General features: G+C 36.3%; 2 protein-coding genes and 1 long non-coding RNA gene across 4 annotated transcripts; all 3 read right to left on the bottom strand.

Annotated features, from left to right (window-relative positions):
• Positions 1-345: 345 nt before the first annotated feature.
• On the bottom strand, positions 346-8711 carry LOC309494696 (BEN domain-containing protein 5-like; the record flags this gene model as incomplete). Its single annotated transcript, XM_082164110.1, has 7 exons — positions 8277-8711; positions 6122-6203; positions 4610-4737; positions 3986-4039; positions 3140-3205; positions 647-857; positions 346-491 (listed from the first exon to the last, which is right to left on the bottom strand). The coding sequence occupies exons 3-7, from the start codon at positions 4643-4645 to the stop codon at positions 346-348; spliced, it is 513 nt and encodes a 170-aa protein (XP_082020236.1). The 5' UTR covers positions 4646-4737; positions 6122-6203; positions 8277-8711.
• Positions 8712-11283: 2572 nt separating this feature from the next.
• Positions 11284-21032, bottom strand: LOC309494791 (putative E3 ubiquitin-protein ligase HERC4). 2 transcript variants are annotated; one of them, XM_082164211.1, is made up of 24 exons: positions 19686-21032; positions 19314-19428; positions 19155-19231; positions 18813-19034; positions 18599-18690; positions 18366-18496; positions 18100-18227; positions 17925-17995; positions 17742-17848; positions 17470-17529; positions 17274-17379; positions 17003-17192; positions 16756-16919; positions 16612-16686; positions 15941-16036; positions 15770-15853; positions 15577-15678; positions 15308-15448; positions 13702-13874; positions 13493-13553; positions 12774-12844; positions 12432-12615; positions 12237-12339; positions 11284-12023 (listed from the first exon to the last, which is right to left on the bottom strand). In XM_082164211.1, the coding sequence occupies exons 1-24, from the start codon at positions 19897-19899 to the stop codon at positions 11812-11814; spliced, it is 2979 nt and encodes a 992-aa protein (XP_082020337.1). In that variant the 5' UTR covers positions 19900-21032; the 3' UTR covers positions 11284-11811. The 2 variants fall into 2 exon arrangements, with proteins under 2 accessions (XP_082020337.1, XP_082020338.1); XM_082164212.1 differs by having other exon boundaries at positions 13702-13868.
• Positions 21033-21304: 272 nt separating this feature from the next.
• Positions 21305-23119, bottom strand: LOC309494825. Its single transcript, XR_014204438.1, has 2 exons — positions 22753-23119; positions 21305-22664 (listed from the first exon to the last, which is right to left on the bottom strand). It is a non-coding gene; the product is annotated as an uncharacterized lncRNA (long non-coding RNA).
• Positions 23120-25621: the final 2502 nt, after the last annotated feature.

Below are 25621 nucleotides of genomic sequence, written 5' to 3'. Positions count from 1 at the left end.
CCTCAACCAGCTGAATTCTCGCAGCCAGTCTTCCCGAAAATGGTGGGTTCGGGCCTTTATCACCTCACAAACCTCTGATTCTGAATCATCATCCGGCTGTGTCTGTGACATTGATATTTGTCTCCGTCTCCTTCCCACGGACGTTTACGCGCGCTCGATTATCTCTAGGACCCTCCCCCTCCACACATTAGCCAGTTACAGTGGCCATTCCCAATTCTTCTCACACTCATTGGCCTGCCACACATTCCGGATTCATTGACGCGCCCCTTCCGTTTAACGTGTAAAAACAAAACAAATGTACTGGTCGCACATGTGCGACTGGATGAAAAATTCAGTCGCACACTCTCAAATTTTGGTCGCAAAATGCGACCATTTGGTCGCAGTCTGGAGCCCTGCATCTTGTATTTTTTGGGATATGTAATACCCCACTTGAACCGCTTCTCTCTCTCCTTTTTCGGGTTCTTTTTGTTTGAGCCAGTCACTGAAGCAGACTTGAAAGATAAATAATTTAGATTATTAATTTGTCACTTTTCAACTAGTAAAACTTAGAAAGGTAATCAACTAATGTAAAACCCTTTTACTAAATTGGCTACAGCTAGCCTACATAAAGTATATGAATGAATGAATGAATGAAATAACAGATTACCTCTCAAAACTTGCAGCTTGGAGGGTGTCAGGGGAGGCTTTGCAGAGTGTTTGTTCATGGGACACTCCTTTCCTGACACACTTCTGCTCTTTAAAGTGTTTGTTCCCCACAGTGCCACAGCCATCTCTTTAACATAGAGAGAATCTTTTGTAGATAAATTAATCTTCTTCCATGCCTCTTCTCTGATCCAAACTTTGTTTCCTATGTGGATCTTCAAGACAAAACATCAATTGTATAAAAAAAAAACCAAAAAAACAAACAAACACTCTTCTAAATATCTTCTTTTATGTTCTACAGAAAAAATAAACTTATACAGAATATATTCCAGTTGGTAGCTATAAATGTTGTGACGTTATTTTAAGTCCTTTGGCTACCACATAAGAGCTGCATTTTTTTTTAAAGATTTCAATATTACAAATAAGAAGCTGTATTTTTTCCTACAAAGATATCTAGTCATTTCAGTGAGATCTTAACAATTTGTGTGGAACCTTTCAGCATGTGTCAAGCAACCTTAGTCTGGGTAGATGCCATATTTAATTCCAAGTGAATCAAAAATGAGGCTGTGTGGGATATGCATACAGTCAGTTCAAAAGGTTGTACCATCTAAATGTGCTGGATCTTTTTACTTCATCACCACCCATGTTTTCTAAAGTTGATTTTTTTCAATATTTCATCAACATAACAGTACATTTAACCGATTGTAAGTCTGTCTTTTACAGACAGTGTTAGCTGTAGCTTTGATTTCGAATTAAAAGTCACAATATGTGATGATCATTAGCTTCAATGCAGAACATTAATAACTATGATTGGGACTGCCCATATACATACATTATAATGAGCAAAATATTGCATTAAAAACGTTGTGAATTCTTTGGGTTTAGTTGCTGTGTTTTAGCGTGTTGTCCTGGGAGGAGCACATCCACAACAGGAGTTTCACTATGTAATAGTTGATTACTATTAATAATAGCTCAAGTTAATCTGTGCATGATTTTGTGCAAGTATAAGTTGTAATGTGTTTATTTTGTATAAATATCTATAGGTTCAGGGGTGTTCCTTCAGCTCTTTAGCTTTAGCGCACGCAGCTCAAACACAACGTTATTTGAAACAGAAATACTAAAGATGTTTAATATTACTGTAGTATTAAAATGTTTAATATTACTGCAATATTAAAGAGTTCAATATGTTTTCAAAAACACTGATGTGTTATTATTCATAACTAGTACTTTTATTGTTCTTGTATCATTTATCAACAATATGGTTTGAGTAAAATCATTCCCTTATTGTCCATGCGGAGGCTATTTAATTTTATTTATCCATGGCATATGCATTTTGATTCTTTATATGTAGCCTAAAGGCCTATTTCTACTTCTGCGTGGAACTGCCGCCGTAGCTACGTCGTAGGCTGTGTGTAGCGCGCGTACCTTTCGGCGTACCCTGACGTGCACCTCTCCAAAAATGTAACAACGCGTCAACTCTACGCGGACGCAAGCGCTGTGATTGGTCTGCCAGAACCCCTGCCCTGGGGGTTTCACATGCTCCCAACGCAAAAGTATAAATTAAAACCAACACGTTGCCTAGTACGGCGTATAGGCTCCGGCGTAGGTCCGACGCAGAAGTATAATGAGGCCTTAAGTAATGTAGTAAAGTAATAATGTCAAATAACTTGTTTGCATTGTAATTTTATTTTATTTATTATTATTATTTGTAAGGCAATGGATGTTTTGGTAAAACTTCACAATACATATGTTATTGCATTAACTAACATGAACTAACAGAGAGAAAAACTTATGTTAATGTGATTTAATAAAATATGTGAGTTCATGTAAATTCACAGTGCACTAAATTAACAGATACAACACTGGATCCTAAAATGTCTTGGAAAATGTTGAGATAAATGTTAAGTAAGATTAATTTTTGTTCATTCATTGTTAGTTCATGTTAACTAATACTAACAAGATGAAACCTTATTGTAAAGTGTTGCCTTTTTTTTTTTTATAAAGAAAGTTGGAAATATGAATGTAAAATTAATTTTAAAAGTTAAGAAATCTTACACTTGGTTCAAACTAGCTACTGTACTGTATATGTTTGATTTATGTTGAAGTGTTTGGGACATTGGCTTTAAATGATGAGCATTTCGTTTTTGTAATCAGGCTTTCAAAGTATATCAAATTTTGGATTTAGATTCATCGGCTAATATATCAGATATCGGCTTTCGAATATAAATAAATGATCAGTTATCGAAATCGGCCCAAATGTTCATATCGGTGTATCCCGAATTTGATTTCCAAAAACAAAAAACAAAACAATATCTTCTGTACATCTCTGACTTCTGACTGGGACAGAGTTCATTTCGAGAGTGGAGGGTTCAACCTCACTGAGAATCTACAAAACATAACATTAGACATGAAACAGTGGTGTAAATATGTGAACACTAGATCTCACAGATATCTCTGCTTCGTTTGCTCGTTCTCTTCCAGCGCAACTCTCACTTACCTTGTCTAGTCCCACAGTCAGAGCAGCACAATCACTGCCTGATGACCACTGGCTCTTATGGCTCATCTGAGAATATGAAATGAAGTATTACATGCAGAAACACTTCACCTAAGAGTTTAAAAAAATTGTTATAAATGGAATATATAGGGGATAATGTACAGTCAGTCAGTAATTAACACAACACAAACATGGAAAGGATAATCAGGGTCCCAATACACAGCTACCTATCAATAAATATTTGCACATGAAATATTGATTTTAAATATACAAGATTACAAAATAGTTAAAGTTTTCAAATCAATATTTCAATATTTGAATGTTACCACAAGGTAATGTTCATGCCTTTTATGCATCACATTACATGTGTTTTCATTACAGTGTGTCAGGTTGTGTGAGCTTTACACCAGTTTTATGAGGACATCATAAGAACATGTTCCTGATGTTTAACTTGACAGAAGAATCTCAGTGTGTTGTGTAAGTTTAACAGAATCTTGGTCTATGAGGACACTATGAGGACATCATAAGAACATGATCCTGATGTTTGACTTTGACTCAGTGTGTTGTGTAAGTTTAACAGAATCCTGGTCTATGAGGACACTAGTTTTACTGGGACACTGGTAACTACGGTAGATATATTTGGACGGCCCTGAGTTCAAGTGTGTGTATGTATGAGAGTGATACGAGACATTGTGCCTGTGCTAGATGTACAGTAAGTGATCGTGACTCACTTCTTACACACACAATCATAATTCAATGACTGATAACTGTGGCAAATAATCTGTTTCTGAGGAACACTGCTCGTTTCTTTAAGGAATAACTCAGTTATTACATTAACTTCTTGGATACCTTTAGAGTTGCTGTATCTTGTTCAGGTTTCATCTGATTCTTCTCAGTTATCATCTGAAAAAAAAGAAGAGCAAATAAAAAAAATATAAAAAAGACAAATAAATACAAATTTTAGTATTACTTGCCAATTTCAACTATTTTATCATTCATACCTATCTGTGGTAGTGACATTGCAGTATAGGCCTCTGTGAAGCCAGGCTATGTAAAGACTATGCCATGTTAATTTACAGTTGATTACTTAATTTCTGCACCTAAATAAGACTTACCTGGAATATATGAGGAAATGTTTATTTCACATCTTTGTTAAAACATTTTTACCTATGCTTGCAATTTATTATTTTCTATGCAGATGCAAACCCCTACAAAATCGCACTAATCATTCTAGAATTTGGTGAAATAGTTTTCACCAAAATAGTTTTTCATATTACATTATATATTGCAGAAAAAATTAAATATTGCAATATCAGTTTTTTGCTATATCGGGCAGGTCTATTACCGTGGGTCATTTTTAACCTTTAATATTACCTTTTAATAATAAAACAAGTAAAATCATCACTGTAAATAACACATAATGTACCTGCTTTATTAAACAGTGTCACATAAGCATGGAAACACTGAACTCACCTTTATAATGATTTCTGAATCTGCCCTGGAGCTCATCTTTGTCTTTCTCCTGAAGTGTAAACTGCATGTCCTCCTCCAGATCTTGATCTTCTCCTTCACTGACTCACTTCAGCCATTATCTCATGTGTCTGCTGTCATAGAAAAAGACCCTCAATAATCCTGACCATTGCATTTCATTTGACATATTGTTCAACAAGCTTAAACTTAAGACATAAACTGTGTTTAAGTGAATACTCTCCAAGCTGGTCATTATAACTAATATTTTTGTGTATCTGATCGTTTAGCCACACACACGAAGTAGGGATGGGCAAAAAAATTTTTTTCGATTAATTGTTTTTTAAAATGTGGTTGATTCGATATCGTTAATCTTATTACAAGTCTTCTTCACTAGATGTCATCCTCTTGTTTACCTGGCGCGTTGTTACAGGGGAGATCCTGTCATTCATTCAGTGCTGAACATGGCAGATGCAGGTGCGCCTTTCAGCTTGAAAGACGTTTCGGACAGTTAAATGAACTGCCACTGTCCCGATTGGACCAGTGCAGCATTATTAGTGTAGCATTATTAGTGTAGCCTACTCACGCACGTTGTGTGAGAAGTTTTGTGCTGCGCGTAGGGGTGTGGGATATCAAAAATTTTGATAGTGGACGATTAAAATGTCTCCACGATCTGCTTTTGAAGAAATATTGTAGTTGCCGGGACGGTATAGTGTAATGAGGCTCCATTGTTTGCACCATATAACGGAAACCTTTGTTTTCAACCACACTGAGCGGATGCATGTCTTTACAAATGAAATAAACTACTGACTGGGTTATTTTGGTTGCACGAGTTGAAGTCGTTGGTAATTTGTGCGTTTGAACTTGAGCAAGGGTGAGTTGTGAGGGGTCGACTCGTTTAGCTTGCTGTTCGCTTAACTGAGTGTCTGAATGGTGTCTTGCAAAATGTTTCCTCAAATTCGTGGCATTACCAGAGTACTTGATTTTTTGATAGGCGAGGACACTAGTGGTGCGTCTCAGCATAGCCATCTAGTGGTAGGGATTTAAACACAACATAAATGTGAACCACTGTCTTACCATGAATATTTTTGCACGTAAACTAAAAAAAAAAATATTTTTTAATTCGATATTGAAAATCGATACAGTATTGCAAAATAAAATATTGCGATACTCAAGTGTATTGATTTTTTCTTACACCCCTATTAGTGATTTAAAGCGAGGTACAAAAGAGTGAAAAACTCCAATGCAATCACCCCTATCGCATATAGAAACAGCTGGTGAGATACAATTTGCAAGACAATGTATTTAATAAATAGTGCGTGTAATTTCTTCAGTACCGTCAGCAGAACTGATAACGTCCAAGCTTATCGATACTGCGGTCTTCCATAATTTGGCCCCAGGACCCATTTAATACTGGGTTTCAGTACCCATGCCTACATATGGGTGTGTTCATATGGATGAAAGCCTGTTGTGTTCGGTCTCTTGATTTGTGATAGTGGCAGCTATTGTGAAACTCACCTTCTTCATCTACTGAGTGTGGATGGCATCAAGGTCTTGTCCTGAAGAATCACAGGGCCAAACGCTAGGGATTATATCTCATCTGATAACAAGAGCACAGCCATAAGTTTAAGAACTCTAATGATATCTTTACCCCCTGATATTGCATTGAGGATATCAATTCAAACATTTTAAAGGCAAAGAGTATGAGCCATGAGTAAGCTGGCCAGATATCTGTGAAAAATAACTTGCGTGCCTGAACCACATTTAAAATTTAAAAGTAAAAAGAATTTCAGAATTTATCAGTAAAAAAATACATACAAATAAATAAATACCCCTGAGTTGGACAGTATGGTGTCCGTCTCACTGGCCAACATAACTCAAAACAGACCTAGAGAAATAAAATAAAATATACCAATGACCATGATATCCTGTTTTCATAATAGTTAAATAAATTATTATAACTAAGACCATTATACCATTATATTTGTCGCCTATTATTTAGCCTACAGGCTTCTCAAGGACAATCACACTGAAAAAACCTGGGGTTAATGATTTTAAAATGTGAGACTTCTTTCAAAAGTATAAATCTTACAGACCCCAAACTTTTGGACAGTAGTGCATTGTATGTTTGAGGTGGTTTTGCTTACTAGTCATTTGGTTCATAGCCGTGGAGATTTTCTTGGACAGGGGGTGCAGCAGGCCTTCAGCATGATCTATTCTAGAACATAACATGCAATTTCACAGAGCCAACAATGTTACATAGGATTTACAATATATATATATTTCTTAAGATAATATATTAATTAATATAATAATTAATTATATATCAATATAAATAGATGCATATGAAATTAGTATCATGATTAAACAATAATTCACCCTTTGTTGTAGCGTTTTTTTTTCCTGTTGCTCCTGAAATCACTTTTTTTTTTTTATCACTATTTGTAAGTGACGTCACTGATTAACAGTGCAGTGCATTCTTTTAGGTTAAATAAATTAGCTTACTTCCAATCACCCATTGACAAATTACCAGCAAAACAAAACTATCAAAAACTGTTATCTACACAAAGATGTGGTTAAAACCCCAAACTTTCATAAACAAGAGCTCCAGTCTATTCATGAATATCAGTCACGTGACCTCTTACGTCATCCGCTCTTTTTCCAGTTGACGGCCGCCATCTTGAGTACCTACCGAGTACTGTCTATGGTACTGACAAACCTATTATCTCAAGTCTTGTTAGAAAACAAACAAAAAAATAACTATTCTTGAAACATTATTTGAATTCTTTAACAAAAATTATTGTATGGAATAGAATAGCTCCTGCAGCAGGTGCATTAGCACAACAGGTAGCATAAAGTTACATGACACAATTTAATTGATTAATATTACACTTTTACTTTTAACTCACTTTAAAACACCATCGAGGATTTGTATCATATTCCGGTCGCGGTTTAAAATGGTTTCAAGTCAAAAAAACATTTTGAAATATGTTATATTTAACATTTTATATGAAGCTATGGCCTATCCTTACCTAGCATGCATACTGTAAACATTCTTTATTCATATGAAAATTCCCCAATCGCACGAAAATCACACACAAATCACATATACTTCAAACCGTGCATTTATTAGCTTCTTGTTTCAGGTGAAGAGATGTTACTTTAGCTTTGTTATCACGGATGTCAGAATGAGGAAGTCATGCAGGACCGCAGGCAGAACAGAAGCGTGATTTTTTTTTTTTTTTTTAAACCACTTCAGCGGAAATCCCGCCCTGCAGCTGATTCTAAAGTTTTCATTGGTCATATCAATCACTGTACTGATTGCCTACACCAAACACTGATTACCATTGGACTAATAGCCCTGGCGGATACTGTATTGCATGTATTTGAACACAAATAAACCGGAGAAGACGTGAATGAATGCTTTTTGAGTGATGATTTCTATTCAAAATAACGAACGTTACAGATTTATGTTATGTTACATTTAAGTTATATTTATGTTACCGTGTTGTGAAAGCATAGCTAGCTAGTTCCTTTGCAACTGACATATCGATCTTGCCGAATAAGGTACTCAAGATGGCGGCAGACAAGTTTTAGAAGTGAGTGACGTCAGTGAGGAGACGTTGGTGACATCATCTGATATTCATGTATAGTTAGCCTAGGCCTAACTTACCTCTTATGAAAATGGTTGAGATGCTAACGGACTTTTTCGAAGACACAAAACCATTTCTATAAAGTAAATATTCAACAGAAGCGTGTCAATTACACGTAATAAAGGTGTCAGGGACGTTTGTATGTATTATTTGTGTGAATTTGTTGACTAAACTCACCTGAAAGCAGTGAAAACAACAGCGAGGGACAAGAGTTTTGCTGTGTGTCAGTTGATGACGTTGCCCCGTTTCCATCTGCTCTCGCGCAGCGCGCTCGCTCCTGCGTTTGAATGCGAATGTTCGAATGTTCACGCGCACGCGCATTAAAACACTTCAAAGTCATGCAGCATTTAAATAAACATCTAGAATTAAAACATATAACAATTTTAAAAATCATTAATATTAAATCATGAATTTTAAACTCATTGTGTAGTTCTATGACCCATTCATGTGCAATATGCCAGGTTTATGGTTTTGGGTTTTGTTTTGTTTTTTAAAAATTCAATTTACATTTATATAATGATAAGTTGCGTTACAATACTAATAATTGCGTTATATTACTAAATGGCAAGCAAAAAAAAAAAATAAATAATTGGGTTCCAGTGGTTCCAATAATTAACTAGTGTATATTATAATCAACTTCGTCTATATTAACTTATTGTGTGTGTGTGTGTGTGTGTGTGAATTATTATTATTATACATAATTATATATATATATAATAATAAGGTGAGATGTTCATCAGCTTGGCTAGGCTGGGAGACCAGCTAAAACCAGCTGACCACCAAATTGTCCAGGCTGGGAAACCAGCTTGATCAACTACGCCAGGCTGGGAGACCAGCTAAAACCAGCAAAGCCAGGCTGGGAGACCAGCTTGACCAGCTAGGCCAGGCTGGGAGACCAGCTAAAATCAGCTAAGCCAGGCTGGGAGACCAGCTAAAACCAGCTAAGCCAGGCTGGGAGACCAGCTTGACCAGCTAAGCCAGGCTGGGAGACCAGCTAAAACCAGCAAAGCCAGGCTGGGAGACCAGCTTGACCAGCTAGGCCAGGCTGGGAGACCAGCTAAAATCAGCTAAGCCAGGCTGGGAGACCAGCTAAAACCAGCTAAGCCAGGCTGGGAGACCAGCTTGACGAACTAAGCCAGGCTGGGAGACCAGCTAAAACCAGCTACTTCCAGCTTAAACCAGCTAAAACCAGCCATCCAGCTTAGGCTGGTTTTAGCTGGATTTTTCAGCAGGGTAGCATGCTACTCCGGTTATCTCTGTATGCATATTTTAGGCAACAATAAAATGAAATATGTTATAAAACACCACACTGCCTCTTTTCGTTTTCATTTAAAGAAATCTTAAACATTATAGCCACACAAATGTGGTTCAGACAACGCGTATTGATTATATTCACTGCATATAACGTGTGCCTATTTATAACAAAACGAAATATAAAACACAACCCTGCCTCTTTTCGTTTAAATATAATATAAAAATATTAAACATTTTAATATGGTCCAGGCAATATGTGCATTAACAGATGTTGCAGTAAACAACATTACAGATCATCTTCGTTGTATTAAAATTTAAAATGACAAAACTCAACCCAGTCTCTTTTTGTTAAATTTCAGTTTTATCAATATTAGCCATTATAAAAGTATAAGTGAAAGGTACAAGAAGATATACAAATAAAGCAAACAATTCAGTCAAACATACAAAGTCAGCGCTCTAGTCTAACCATACAACGGTAAAGTTAAATAGCCTAAATATAAAGTTATGGAACTTCCCCTCAGCCAAAACGATTGGCCAGGGAACAAATTATAGATTCACGAGACCAAAAATCGCCCGTTAGATATACTCAACGAATTATATCTCTCGTTTAACCACTACAGAGACGCCAGAGTCAGCGGCAAACGTCAGAACGACTAGCCGAGGAAAGGCTGTTCCAGGCGGGGTACATGACGCCGAGCGCCCGGTCATCGCTGGATCTCACATCCTGGATAAAATTTTCATAAATCTTTATAAATAAACCACAGATTTGAGCTTTAAACAACTACATTCTCGCCTGGAAAACTCTTAAAACTACATAAAAATGGCGCTTCTTATGTTGTCATTCTCCTCGGCGCAGTCTATGCTCGTTATCAGCTGTCAATCAAGCTGTCAATCAAAGTTAACCACGCCCTTATTTTTCATACATTTTATATCTAAATACGATCTAAACTAACGAGTTAGAAAAAAATTCACCCCCCTCACAGTTGTCAGGCACTCGGAACCTATCGAAAAATACAATAAAAGTCCATGGGACCAACCTGTAAAAACATGAATTTATGCTGTGAAAACGGACATTTTAACATGGGGTCTATGGACATTTGCTCCCTTTTGGGACCTTCCTCTAGCGGATTTTCGATGTATTGCAGTTTTTCGCACTTCCGGGTAGGCTTCATTTTTCAGATTAGAATGTTGCCGCTTGGGCCGGAGTCACTGATGATCACGTGACCAGCTTTAATTTAGCTGAAGTCAATAGAGGGCGACACTGAGTACAGTTTTGTCATTTTGTACGCGTGTTCCTGATGTGTAATTTTTTTAATGTAGTTTAACAACAAACATGTAGAATAGAAGATTAACTTTATTTTCAGTCAATGTACACGAAATGGAAAAACAACAAATAAGATGGAAAAGAGATTCCACTGATACAGATATAATATTCTACAATATATTTACTATTAGATTTTTGCAGGGGTATTTATTTTACTATTTTGTGGAAATGCTTCTGTTAGTTTTACTTATGCTAGTTATATTCTTAAACTATGTCATATTGGATGAGGACTGGATATTTTCATCTACTTTTTTCATTTTTCCCTAGTCGTAGATGTTCTTTATACATTTTTTTTTTTTATGGAGTCCAACATTTAGCTTGGTCCTTTTTATTATTATTTAAGCCAGACCAGGCAAAAAAAATAAAATAAAATAAAATAAAATCTGTGTTGGAAAAATGTAAATATTTCATTGCTATAATATTGTTTTGTAAAAATAAACAAACAAACATTTTATTATTAAGACATGTTTATTTTAATTAAGTTCATAAATACATGTTAAATAGCATTTGGAAGAGAAACCAATCTGGTGTCAAAGCACTGTAAACAGAAACGTCTTGCCAACAGAAATCTTTATCTGTTTGCGGATATAAATGTAAACTTTGTTATAAAAACAACTCCACCATCTCAGGTCTCCCCCATTTACATAATTTATGTAATTCATAATTTAATGTGGAGAGACAAGAAACATTAACACAGCTATTTTCCACATATTAGGCATACAATTAAGAGTGAATGTGTGCATATTTTTTTATAAAAATATTATTTGCAAATAGTTCAAGTTGATTACAATAAACTTTAATTATTTTAGAGTTATACTTTATTCCCTTATATCCCTTTAAATACTTTAATTAAATACCCCCCTAAAAATGGTTTGGTCCACCAGTGTTCAAGACATTGCTAATGCTTTGATCAAAGATCAAGTATCAAGTTATTAGATCTGTGACTTGCGTCCACGGATGATCTCAGAACTCCAGTCTTATTCTTCCCAGAACCCCCTCTTGTGGTTGATGGCTTCAATGACTTTAGCCCTGAGTGTTTCCTTGTTCTGATAAACAGGAAGATCTAACAGAGCATGGCAGGTAAGGGCTTCTGGTAGATGATCCTGAGTAAAGTCGAACCGAGATCTCACTCTCATCTTCACCGCACTCATACCCAGAATGGGCACTTTCTCAAACCCTGTTATGAACACTTCAGAGAGGAAAACAGGGGAGAGATTTATTTGAAAGCACTCTGAATGTGTTCTGGCAAACTAGACAAAGTCACAATCTGAAAAGCATAGGAGCAGCCAGAGTAGATGCAAAAAAATTAAGTTTGATTTCTTAAACTCATTTCGACAAATGTCATTTTCACTAATTACTAGACAATCACAGCACCATTCAGGATAATCACTAGTGAACTTACATAGAAAGCACTTCTTCTCATTTGGTGTCAGTTCATCAAACACCTCCCAGAAGGAGATGATGGTTGGATGCTCAGCATAAAATGATCCCTCATATGTTGTGTTCTAATGATCAAAATATGTAGTCAGTATTTATTTGTTCACAATGTCAAGAGCATAGTAGTTTTGACTTTTGTTTGACGTGTGTTATCGTGGACCTTTTTGAGGATGTCCCAGTCATATTCCTCATTGCCCACCAGAACTCCTCTCAGCTCCTCTGGCTCAAACATCTCCACCAAGCATCGGTCACACGCATTGAAGAAGCCTCTCTTGAATTCTTCAAACACTTCCTCTACTGATTTATTCAGGATATAATCCACATACTTGTCCACAAATTCTGTTCTGTTGCAGAAATTATATATTTAAAAAAAAATGCATCTTACCAAGATTATCGAATATTATCCTATACCAAGATTAAGGTTAAGCAAAAAATAATACGATGTTCTAGTGACAGAGTATCTCAGTAAAATTAGATTTCTTTATAAAACTATAACCCTGACCTGTTATAATTTGTGACAACTTTTCCTGGCTCAGCTGGATCCAGTTCGACTTCTGTTCCATCCCATGTGATCTTATGTAGAAAGATAAAAAAGAAACTTTTTTTTTTTAAGTAATAATGGGTCTCATTTACTAACCTTGTGTGCAGACCATTTTTTTGTGCAAAATCTGCATACGAACATTTTCATTTTCAAAGTATATTCAAAATGTATTAAAAAGATTTTGAAAATAAATTCAACCATGCGTACACTTATAAACATGTTAAGATGGAATTTCATAGATAATTCATCCTAAATATATTTCATCATAAAAGAGAAAGAAATTGTCGAGTTATAGCTCGAACTGCGAGGTTCCTCTGCATAAAAATGCAGTTACGTTTATGTTTAATGAGAGGTCTGTAATCTGGGTGTATATAAAAGGTGTTTCTTGTGTTTGAACTGGTTTTTGAGGTTTCTGGTTTTTTTAACTGGTTTCTTACTGCAGAGCGAGAGCACATCTTAATAAATCATTAGCCTTTAGAGTGCAAAAAGTCCTTATATGGAGATGGTTATGCAAAATATGCATAAACTCACATGTGGTGTGAATTAGGTGAACATTTTTCATTAGAAGTTCTCCTGTGGGTATTAATTTTAATAATCCACACAATTATTAGTGAATGAGACCTGATGTCTTTAAAAGCTACATTACAGCACATGATAACGCAAGAATCAAACAAACTAACCGTGAATATCAGTTCCATATCCGTCATGTCATCGTTGAAGTCCAGGATGTACCGCAAACTCCTGAGAATATCATGTTTCAGATTCATTAAACAATGTTACTCAATGATAGATAGCAGCACATACATAGAACATGGAAGTACATTTTAGCAGTCATTATACAAAAACATACCAAGAGAATCAAGATAACATTGATTGCAAAAACACTCACTTGCCAAGAACCGGACTGAACTCTATCAAGTCTTCAAGACATGGTTTGACATTGAGAAGCTTCTTGAACAAAGCTAAAGGAAAAGGCAGATTCACTACAGAGTTGTTGTTGAAGGCCAAGCCACACAGAATCCCAAACAAGAAGTACTTCTCCTTCTCCACGCTGAGCTGGAGTGGGGTAATAAGTTGTTAAAGACAAAGATTAAATAAATGGGAAAACACAAAAGACACATTAGGTATTTTAGCGCTACTTTCCATTGTTTTCTATGTAAACAATCTAAATGTACATGTTTGACCCTTGCGCTCATGTCTTTTGTAGAGTCTAGCACATGACAGCATTTTAAAACTGTGCTCAAGTTAAAAGAAATTCAACTTAAAAAAGAGAGACCTCGGTCCCCCCCCCCCTTAAGCCAGTCTCACACTGTACGATTTTGGCCATGATTTGACCGTCTTAGACAAAAAAATTTTTGTCTAGGGCTAGGCCAAAGTCTTTGATCATTAGACATGTTCAATAGCAGACAGCTGTTCCTGCAGTGTGACTTCTACGAAATCAAAAACCAATAGGAGAGCAGAACCTGATGACACAATTTATGAGACAACAAACCACCACTTGCTCTACACACACACACACACACACACACACACACACACACACACACACACACACACACACACACACACACACACACACACACACACACACACACACACGTGTTCGTTTTTTTTTTATTTATATATTTTTTTTATAGTTTCCTTTTCAAGAGAAACCATAATCCAAATTAACTAGCTACCATTTTTATCCCGCATGTAAATGCAGCTCATGTCACCAAACGTACGTGTCACAGATTGATGATGTAAACCTCCGGAAGAATCTTGTTACATCTTTCAATTAAATCACTAGTATTGGTAACAGGAGGAGTGTGCAAGTAATTAACGTGTATAAACTCCATAAACACAGATGTAAGATGCAAACAGTGTCTTTTGTTTATTGCAATAAACATTGCTTCCAATTAGCTTCCTGTGTTGTCTCATTTTTTGAAGTTCAAAGAATACAAATATGAAGTCCATACCTTGCAGATAAAGCGCACAGATTGTCCATAGTCCATATTGTTGCATGGATTAAGCATGACTAAGCACCATTAAGCTCTGTCCAACACATTACAATCCATTAAGCACGGTCAGCATGTTCTTGCAAGATATCGCACGTAGTGCATAGTTTAGCATGGTCAAAAACTGTGTGCTTCACTACTGCCAATACACCTGTTGTCTAATTACCCATGTACTCCTAATATACCATTGTCAGAATGCCACCCAGTGGACAAATACAGTATATAATTGCATCAAAATGGCTCCTACAAGTCTTCTTCTGTGTCTATTTTTAACGCGTCTTTCTTGACTGCTGTACAGTCTGACATTAATGACAACTGAGATCCCACAGTGTGAGACAACAGGGACCATGTTCGTACAGTCTGACCAGCAACAGTCATAAAGGACTATTATAAATCGTACAGTGTGCACCTGGCTTTAGGTATGTAACTTGACTTAACTAAACTTTGTTACCACTATTTACATCTTTAGCATGACCTCATGAAAAGTCTTTGCCTTACCTTTGTGGGGAACCAGCTCAGAGTTTTGTTGTCGTTCTCCCTGAGCAGCTGAAATTTTGGTGCACAAAGCTCTTTAAACACGTTGAGAAAAAAGTCTCTCTTGTTCACATCTGTTTTTCTCAAATCCTCTGTGTAAAACACCTGTTAGATAACCAACATAATTCATTCAAATTGCAGCTCGTAACAGTTTGTGTAATAAAACTGCACACAAAAAATTACCTGTTGTAACCTATGTTACTGAATAAAAATATCGTTTTTGTTTTCCTTACCACCAGCCAATATCCTCTGAGATGTGTCTTGCTGGCTGTTCTCAGCTGAGAGAAACAATCCTGCAGCAGAGCTGTGCGTCTCAGAATCAGCTGAAAACAACCCTGCAATTATAGCATTTCATTCTGTGATTAAAAAGAACATGGACACAAAAGTAATTCCCAGGATTTTTTTTTTGGGTCAAGACAAAATTACCTTCCATGCTCTGTTCTTCATATAGCTACATTTGGCCTCCAGGTTAAAGATGCATGGAAGTGATATGAGATTTTTTAAGATTGTCTGTAACAGAAGAAATAGGAACATCATTCTTACTTGATCTGAAATGTGCATACATATCAGATATGGCCAAAAGACTTTGGAGCTCACATTATAGTAGTTTTGCTGTGCCACCAATGCCTGGATTTGTCCAGTCCAGGTAAACCACTGCCTGTTGTTATTAGCATCTTCATTGATGGTTTGCAGCTGTTGATTTGGGGAAAACAAAATTATCTGGGGGTTTTTTCTATAGTGGGAATTAATGGTGGATCAAAATATCACAACCAATACAGAAATTATCAACAGATAACCATGGGTAAGAGGAGTAGTAGTGTCCTCTTGTGTCACTACTAAAATCTAACAACAATCCTGTCAATTGATAGTTTTCTTTATATATATATATATATATATATATATATATATATATAAATTGTGTGATTTCAGTCATTTTTGTATGATAAATACAGTGATTGCTGCCATATTTACTTTTATCTATATATTTAAAAGATATAGCATAAATCAGAGGTGTCCAATCCCTCACTGTCCTTCAGAGTTTAGCTCCAATCCCAGTTAAACACAACTGAAACAAGGTGTTCAAGGTCTTCAGGATGACTAGAATCTTCTAGACAGGAATGTTGGGACAAGTTGGAGCTAAACTCTGCAGGACATTGGCCCTCCAGGAGTAGGATTGGACACCCCTGCAGTAGATGATACAGTAACATCATCGGCCATTGAAAGCCCATAGGTTGACCAGTAGAATTTCAAAATGTTTTTGTTCTCACCACATCTAGGAGACCATTGACCTCATGAATGATGAAATCACTCTTTGTGATGTCTCTGTGGGCACTGCGGCAGACCTTTACAACAGAAACACTGTTATTGAAACTACTATCGCAATAATATGGTTAAATGTTTAATAAAGGCACCTGATAGACCATCTGAAGGATCTGCACATATTTCGGTAGGTGTGTCGCTATGTCCCAGTCCATCTGGACAACAGAAATCCTGCCAATTAACATAGCAGACTCTTTTTGAAATAAGTCAACCAAGTTTTTGAGCATATCATCAGGGAGTTTGGACCAGTACATCTCTGAGAATACAACATGCATAACATAAAAATACAAATAGAACAAGAACAACAACACAAAGGATGTAAATGTCCTCCAGCTTTACCTAACACCTTGCGAGCAGCAGGATTCAGATCAAGGATTTTGGAGGCCATTGCTTTAGTAAGCTCAGTTCTTTGTTGTTCCTGGAGTCCTCTGATGAGCTCAGGGAGGAGAAGGTAAAGTCTCAGAGCTTCCACACCAGCTGGATTTGGATTCAGATCCGGCAGCAATGTCTGTTGAACTACCCTCACCACCTGAGGTATGAAAAAACATCAACTGCATCTCACGGTTTAAAATGTAATGAACATTTTTGTAAATGCTGGATTTACCATTACCTCTGAGATCAACCTTTCATTGTTTGATAACTTCGCAAAGGATGCTTTAACCAGATCAAAATCCAACCCACAATGCTCCTCAGACATCTGATAATGTTCATCACAACTACAAGGACAGACACTTGCATTAAGTCATTTTAGGCACAAAAATGAGGAACTACTAGATAAGACTGCCTAATTCAGATTAGGATATTACCTTGTTTTGAGAAAACTTCCATTCAGAGAGGCAGCCGAGGAGAACACATTGTTTATGTCCCTGTAAACAACAAAACATAAATAATGTTTTTATAGTCTATTGATTTTAATTCCTGTATAAAATTCACACCTCGTTGGCACATATTTCTTGATTTAATTATGTTAAGAAAGATGTTAATAAAGACTATTTCATGGACCTACAGTAACTCAGGTGCCTTAAGCATTAGTATCTCAATGGAAGCACTGTTGTTAAAAACTGAGTTAAACACTCACTTCTTTATCACTTTCCATGAATCACTTCCAGACACCCATCGGTCAATCATTCTGTCATCCAATGTCAAAATCCTGCTTGGATTTGGTTTAGACTCATTCCCAAGTTTCTACAATATACATAAAAAAACATAAGTAACCACAGTGGAGCAATAATTTAATTGTTAAAAAATTTGTGTACTGTACCTTGGTAAACAAGGCAAAGGAATGATTCTCCCCAGCAATCAGTTTTTCAATCATATATGCATGATCACATTCTGTGTGCAACAAAAGTTTAGTTTAGTTAGCTTAGTTTAGCAACATCATGAGAAAAAAAGTATTCCTAAGAAAATTGCCTATTGCTAAAAGATGATTTAATTACCAGTTGAGAGATCCACAGGGAAAGGCACAGACTGCTTGATCATTTCTCCATTTCCCAGCTGCCCTTGCATCCCACATCCAAATGAATAGATCAGCTTTGACGATTCGACTAATACGAGTGTGTGACGTCTTTATTCAAGAAAGAATCAAATGCCTAATCATTGAGCTGATCTCAAACGTTAGACATGTTAAAACCATGTGAGGAAATATAAATAAATCTGCACTACTGCATTGAAACACTGATTGCTTATGAAAAGTCTACTTTACCTCCCACATGTGACCTGTGACACTTTAGATCCCCAAAGTTCAGCAACCACCCGTGGATGATGTTCGTCTTCAAATGAGTTGTGCCCAAGCTGGCCAAAACCTCCTGATCCAAATGTGAATACTGTGCCGCCCTGTAACATAAACTATTCACTACATTTTCTGTCCAGTTTGTTGTATGCTAAATATGTTATTATTTATAATCTGGATATTTAAAATACTACAAAACACTATACCTTTGATAGAGTGGCAGTGTGTTCCCCTCCACATGAGATGGACACAGTTTTCTTTCGGTTCAGACTATTTACAACCGTAGGGACGTGTCTGTCTGTGGTGGAAAAACAGTAAATTCATCATTCTTTAATATAGGTTTGACAGTATTGCACAAATGTAGTGCATTTATATATGCTTTTATATGACTGATTTAGTTACATGATGAAACATTCAGACCTGTAGTGTCTCCAAGGCCCAGCTGTCCTGCCGAGTTCTTTCCCCATCCGAACACGACTCCAGAGAGAGACAACACAAAGCTGTGGTCTCCTCCAGCGCTGATCTGAGCCAGTGGGATCCCACACAGACTCTTCACAGGTTGAGCTGTCAGAGAGCTGGGCTGTTCTTTCTCCAAACCCAGCTGACCGTGAGTGTTATCACCCCATACGAACAGCTGACCATCTGAAAGACCAACAACAGCTCTGTATATCCACTCTTAAATGCCAATCAATTCATGTCAATCATAAGAAGTCAAAAGATTAAAACAAAACATCAGCTTTTAGATGAAATGGTTGTGAATACCTTTGGTTAGTGCCATTGAATGCTGGTCTCCACACGCGATCTGAATCACCTGCCTGTTTTCCAGACCTTTAAGAGGACTGCAGAGAAAAGACAATCTGTCTGTCAGACATGTTATTATAATTCATGGTAATTTATACTGTTATGCCTACATAAACATACCGGCACACAATAGATTTGTCCATAATGAGAACTCTTCCTCCATAAACAAGAAGAACCGCACCAGCTCCTCCACAGACAATCGATCTGATTCTGTCCTTCTTCAGCTGTAGTTGCTCTGGAGTAAATACAATATTTGTATCAGTTCAACTTCTGTTCAGACAGTATAGCATACAAACAGACACTTAAATCATTATAATTAATTCCATTACTAAGTCACAAATATTATACAGTATAGTAACTCATGTAGGCTACTATCAAATATAAATAGGCTATATAGCCTATATAAAAATAAAAGATTCAAGACTTTTATCTGTTAAGTATTATATAATGATATCAACTTTATGAATGAAAAAGGTGTAATTTAGTATATACTTAGTTTTCCATCTTGATCACAGTTTTCACCGCGCAATCTCAGGACTGAGACTTGTCCATCCCGGATAAATCCAACAAAACTCTTTCCAGCTGACATGTCCTGAACTGCTGATTTGGAACACACTGATCGTATTCCACATTTGCCATTTTTGACTTTGTCAGGCTGTGAGAGACCGAAGCCCTCTCTGACCTGCGCTCCCCAGTAGCACAACATGTTAGCTGATGGATAAACCTTCAGACTCCAGCAGCGTCTTATGCATCCGTGGACAGAACGCTATCGTTATATAGCCAGCCTAAATCGAAAACGAGAGTGAAACTGCTGTTAAGCAAGTTCTCGACTATTTAGCGATCGAGTTCCCACGAAACGAAAGTAATGTTTGTTGTTTTTCTTCCGCGTTTAGCGAGTCAGAGACGAATTAAATGATGATGATCGGAAAACGAAAGCAAATCAGAGGTGAAAATCCTCCACACTCTACACTAGGCTATATTTAATTTATTCCTAGTTATTTTGTGTAGCTAACTGATTAAAACGAGTGACAACGTGGACATTTTTACACATTTAAGTTTCCGAGGTCTAAGATGACTTTCTGGAGGATCGACTATTTAAATGATTTCGCCGTGTATGGGGTCGACGTTCCCAGTGTAGGCTAAGCAGGTAGCCTAGTTGATGTCATTAATGAAAAGGTTGTGCGAAATAATGTTCTCGAATACATAATTTCGTCAAAAACACGTTTACATATTATATAGGCCTAGTATTTAAGTTTAAATGTTTGTACACTTCTCTTCCACTATAAAAATGGAAAGCGCTCGAGCATGTGGTGACCTAATTTTTTTTTTTTTTTTTTTTTTTTTTTTTTTACAGTCTGCGGCGACCAGTAAAACACGAGACGCACGCAATAGTAGCCTAGTATTCAACTACCTTATTTAGCCCCAGTAGATGTTCTATATGACTATAGTCTACTAGTTATACTATTTGTTAAATTAGTCCAACAATTAGCTTGGTCCTAAATTATTATAGCGCGACCTGGCAAGGAAAAAAATAAACAAATATGAACACATTTATTTTAAACAAATCACAGAAATTATAGCATTTGGAAAAGAAACCTCTCTTATCTGGGGTCAAGTACTGGAAACAGAATACCACAAAACTTGATATGTTCTTTATAAATGTCAACTTTGTTCCCAAATGATTGCTGAAGTAGAGTTTTTAAAGTGAGCCCAGAACTCCAGTCTTCTTCCCAGAACCCCCTCTTGTGGTTGATGGCTTCAAACACTTTACCCAAACTCTGATATCCACAGACCAGTGGACCACGTACGTCTCTACAACGTTCTCCTTGGGATAATAGCGACGTCTTTTGTAGGATGTGCCCACGACGTTTCTGGAACGTTAGCCAAGATTATAAAAAATGGAACTTTACCACGACATCCTCACAACGTTGTCATAATGTTATATAATATATATATATATATATATATATATATATATATATATATATATATATATATATATATATATATATATATATATATATATATTGTTATGGAGGTTTAGTGTTCGTAAAAATAAAGCAACATTTTAATTAAAGTGCCACTTCACGTGGAGGAGTGGCATTTTGCACATACCCAGCTAACACAGTTACGTTGTGAAGACGTAACCGGACCGGACCATATTCGTCGTAGCGACGTGCCACATAACGTTCCAGTGACGTAACTTTGTGATTCCCATAATCGTCGTGGCGACGTTATAGTGGTACGTCGCAAGAACGTGATGAGTACGTCTTAATAACCAAACTGGCACGTTGCGAGGATGTAACATCAAAGGACCATATTAGTCATTGCGACGTTCCACATAACGTTCCAGCGACGTAACTTTGTGATTCCTGTATTCGTCGTGGCGACGTTATAGTGGTACGTCGCTGGAACGTGGCAGGTACTTCCTAACGACCAAAATACCACGTCCGCATTTATTTTTAATATACTTCTCACCTTTAGTCCTGGGAATTAAGATGTGCTTGATCCATAACATTGAAATCCACATAGAACTGATAAACTCAAACATTTCATTCTCTGCTGTAAAACCTTATACATTCTAATAGGGAATTGTGTATTGTTTTCTGTTAATACGTTTAGGGATCAATACAGATATGTAATGGAAACCAATACAAACTTGTATTAAATTCTAAATAGAAAATGGCCCAAAACCACACTGCATTAATTTATTAATCAGCATTTATTCAGTGTTTCTTTGTACAAACTAAACCAATAAATTTTTAACATTAACGACTTTTTAACCATGTTAACAAGTAATGAGTACAGAAATGTAACATCAATTAATTAATCAAAAAACATAATCAATGAATAATGTAACCAACTATTAAAATGTTTTATTCTTTTTACTGAAAAAAAAAAGTGTTTGATATTCTTATTGATATACTCTCTATAATTTGGCGGATAAACAATAAAGACCTTAAAAAAAAAGAAATGAAAAGATTCAGCATTTTCTTTATTATTAATTTTATTTGCAGAAATAGGTTCAGTTGTTTCCTGTAGTGTCCTATGAGGCTCCTGCTACAAATGTCTGGTGGTGATGTGCTTCATTGCTTCACTACCAGTAGCTAAACCTGAACAATGCGACAATTACCAAAGATCTATAGTCCTTGAGCTTCTCTGAAGCTAACAAATAAAATACAAATATTGCTCATAAAGAGTAAAGATATGTAAAAGGAACAATATAGATTTCTAGCATTTCTCCTGTATTATTTCGCCCACCAAAATATACATAAAGAGTTTTTTGTTCAAGAAAATGAGCATGATGACTGTGTCCCAGCTGTGGAAACCGCTCTTTCAGACAGTGTTGAGGAGGCAGAAGGATATGATGGAGAGCTGTGGGAGAAGAGGATGAGTTTCTTTCTTACCCCACCAGTGGAGGGCAGGGTCTTCTGAGGCAAGGAGAGGAGGATGGTCTCTCTCTATATATTGCTGGAAAATAAAAATAAAATGTACCATACTATTGTAGTCAGGTTTATAGTTTTTTGTTAGAAAGGAATAAGAAAATTGTCTAACTTACGTATTCCTCCTCCTCCTCCTCCTCTTCCTTATCCCGAGCTGCACTGTCACCTCATTGTCCTTCTTAGGCAGCTAAAACAGAGGAGTACTTTATTAATGTTGCTAATATAATGCAGTTTTTCGAAAATACTGTAAAAACAGTAATATTGTGACTATCATTAAAATGTAAAATAGCTGTTTTCTATTTTAATGTATTTTAAAATATAATTTATTCCTGTGATCAAAGCTGAATTTTCAGCATCATTACTCCAGTCTTCAGTGTCACATGATCCTTCAGAAATCATTCTAATATGATGATTTGATGCTCAAGAAACATTTATGATTATTATCAGTGTTGAAAACAGTTGAGCTGCTGCTTAAGATTTTTGTGTAAACCATGATGCCCTTTACAGGATTCTTTGATCAATATAAAGTTCAAAGAAAAGTTTGAAAGTTAAATCTTATAACATTATAAAAGTCTTTACTGTCACTTTTGATCAATTTAATCCATTCTTGCTATTATTGTTTTCCAAAATCTTACTGACCCCTAACATTTGAATTGTGTACACAAAAACATGAAGCAGCATAACTGTTTTCAACATATTAGATAATAATCAGAAAAAATTCATTGAGCATCAAATCATCATATTATAATGATTTCTGAAGGATCATGTGACACTGAAGACTGGAGTAATGATGCTAAAAATTCAGCTTTGATCACAGGAATAAATTGCATTTTACAATATATTCACATATGTTATTTTAAATGTTAATATTATTTCACAATATTATTGTTTTACTGTATTTTTAATCAAATAAATGAGTCAGTAATATAGGTAAAAAAATGGTGGGGGAAAATGGATAAGCTTCCTCAGTTCTCCCTGAATTTCCCACTTCTCTGTCAGCAACTTCCTTAAGAAATGTTGAAATCGTAGAGCTTCCCCTCTGTTGTAGAGGGGTTATTTTGTCGCTGCTAAAATAACATAACATGTATCAATATTTCTTTACCGTGAAAGATCAAAACGCATCTAAACTAGTTTCAGACAATTTTAGCTCAGTGTAAGTGACGTCATCGATTAACAGCACAGCTGCTACATTTATGTTATATCAGTTTGTTAAATAAATTAGTCAACTTCCAATCACACATTCAACTGCACATCATAACCTCTTATCTACACAAAGATGTGATTATAAGCCCAAACTTTTGTAAATAAGAGCTTTAGGTTAGCCTCTCTTCTGAAAACGGTTGAGATGCTAACGGACTTTTTCGAAGACACTAAACCATTTCTACAAAGTAGCCTAAATATTCAACAGATGTAATAACACGTAAGAAAAGTGTCAGGAACAGTTGTGTATATTATGTGTGTGATTTTAGAGACTAAACTCACCTGAAAGCAGTGAAAACAAAAGCAAGAGAGGGAGCAATTTGCTGATATCCGTTTTGTTGCGGCGCCGTTTCCATGGCAACTCTGCGCCGCTCCAGGGTTTGAAAGCTACTCAAATGTTCAGCCCGCACGCTCATAAAACACGTCAGTGACAGTCACGCATTATTTACATAAATAAACATGTAGAATTAACACATTACATAAATACAAATCTCATGAATTTAAAACTCATTTTTAAGTTCTTCAAGTTTGAAGTTCAGTTTGAAGATTTTTTTAATTGTTGCTTTTACGAACACCCAACCTCCTTAATAATAATACAAATAATAATAATAATAATTATATACAAACGTTTATATTTATGACAAGGTTGTGAGGACGTCGTGGTAAAGTTCCATTTTTTTTAGAATCTTGGCTAACGTTCCAGAAACGTTGTGGGCACGTCCTCAAAAGACGTCGCTAGTTTATCCCATAGAGAACGTTGTAAAGACGTGGTCCACTGGTAACTTTCCAGATAATTTCAATTATATAAATAAATGCATTACAAATATTATCCTAGTGATAATATGCCATTTGGATATTATATGGAACATTTACTTAATTCATCAAAGATTTTATTAAGTTATCTGGTGACCAGTGGACCACGTCTCTACAACGTTCTCCATGGGATAAACTAGCGACGTCTTTTGAGGACGTGCCCACAACGTTTCTGGAACGTTAGCCAAGATTCTAAAAAAATGGAACTTTACCACGACGTCCTCACAACGTTGTCATAAAGTAATGTCACGCTGACCAAATGACGACTAACTGACGACGTCGTCACAACGTACTGTGTTAGCTGGGTATTTGAGCGGGTTGAAGAACTTCAAAATTAGTTTTAAATTCATGAGATTTTTATTCATTTAGCCTAATGTGTTAATTCTAGATGTTTATAAATGCGCTTGACTGATATGGGCGTGCGCGTCAAACATTCCAGTAGCTTTCAAACCCTGGAGCGGCGCAGAGTTGCCATGGAAACGGCGCAGCAAACACAACTGACAAGCAACAACTCCCTCTCTCGCTGTTGTTTTCACTGCTTTCAGGTGAGTTTAGTCTCTAAAATCACACAACTGTTCCTGACACCTTTCTTACGTGTTATTGACACACATCTGTTGAATATTTACTTACTAGAAATAGTTTAGTGTCTTCGAAAAAGTCCGTTAGCATCTCACCCGTTTTCAGAAGAGTTAATATTAACCTAAACTCTTGTTTATACAAGTTTGGTCTTTATGTCTTGTGTCTTTATGTGTAGACGAGATTTTCTGTTAGTTTTGTAAAGGGTTTGCTCTCAGTTGAAGTTGGCTAATTTATTTAACAAACTGATATTGACAATTTGAGATGTGCCTTGCCTCGCCTGAAATGTATTCGAGACTAGGCGGCTGCAATGAGGGGAGGAGTGAAAAAGCGAGAGACAGAGCGCAACGCGTCATAATCTGAAGACCACGCCCACCAAGGGGGAAAACAAACCAA

This window comes from Leuciscus leuciscus (genome assembly GCF_965113295.1).
Source record: "Leuciscus leuciscus genome assembly, chromosome: 3".
NCBI classification, from domain to species: Eukaryota; Metazoa; Chordata; class Actinopteri; order Cypriniformes; family Leuciscidae; genus Leuciscus; species Leuciscus leuciscus.
This window is presented reverse-complemented; position numbering and strand designations above follow the sequence as displayed.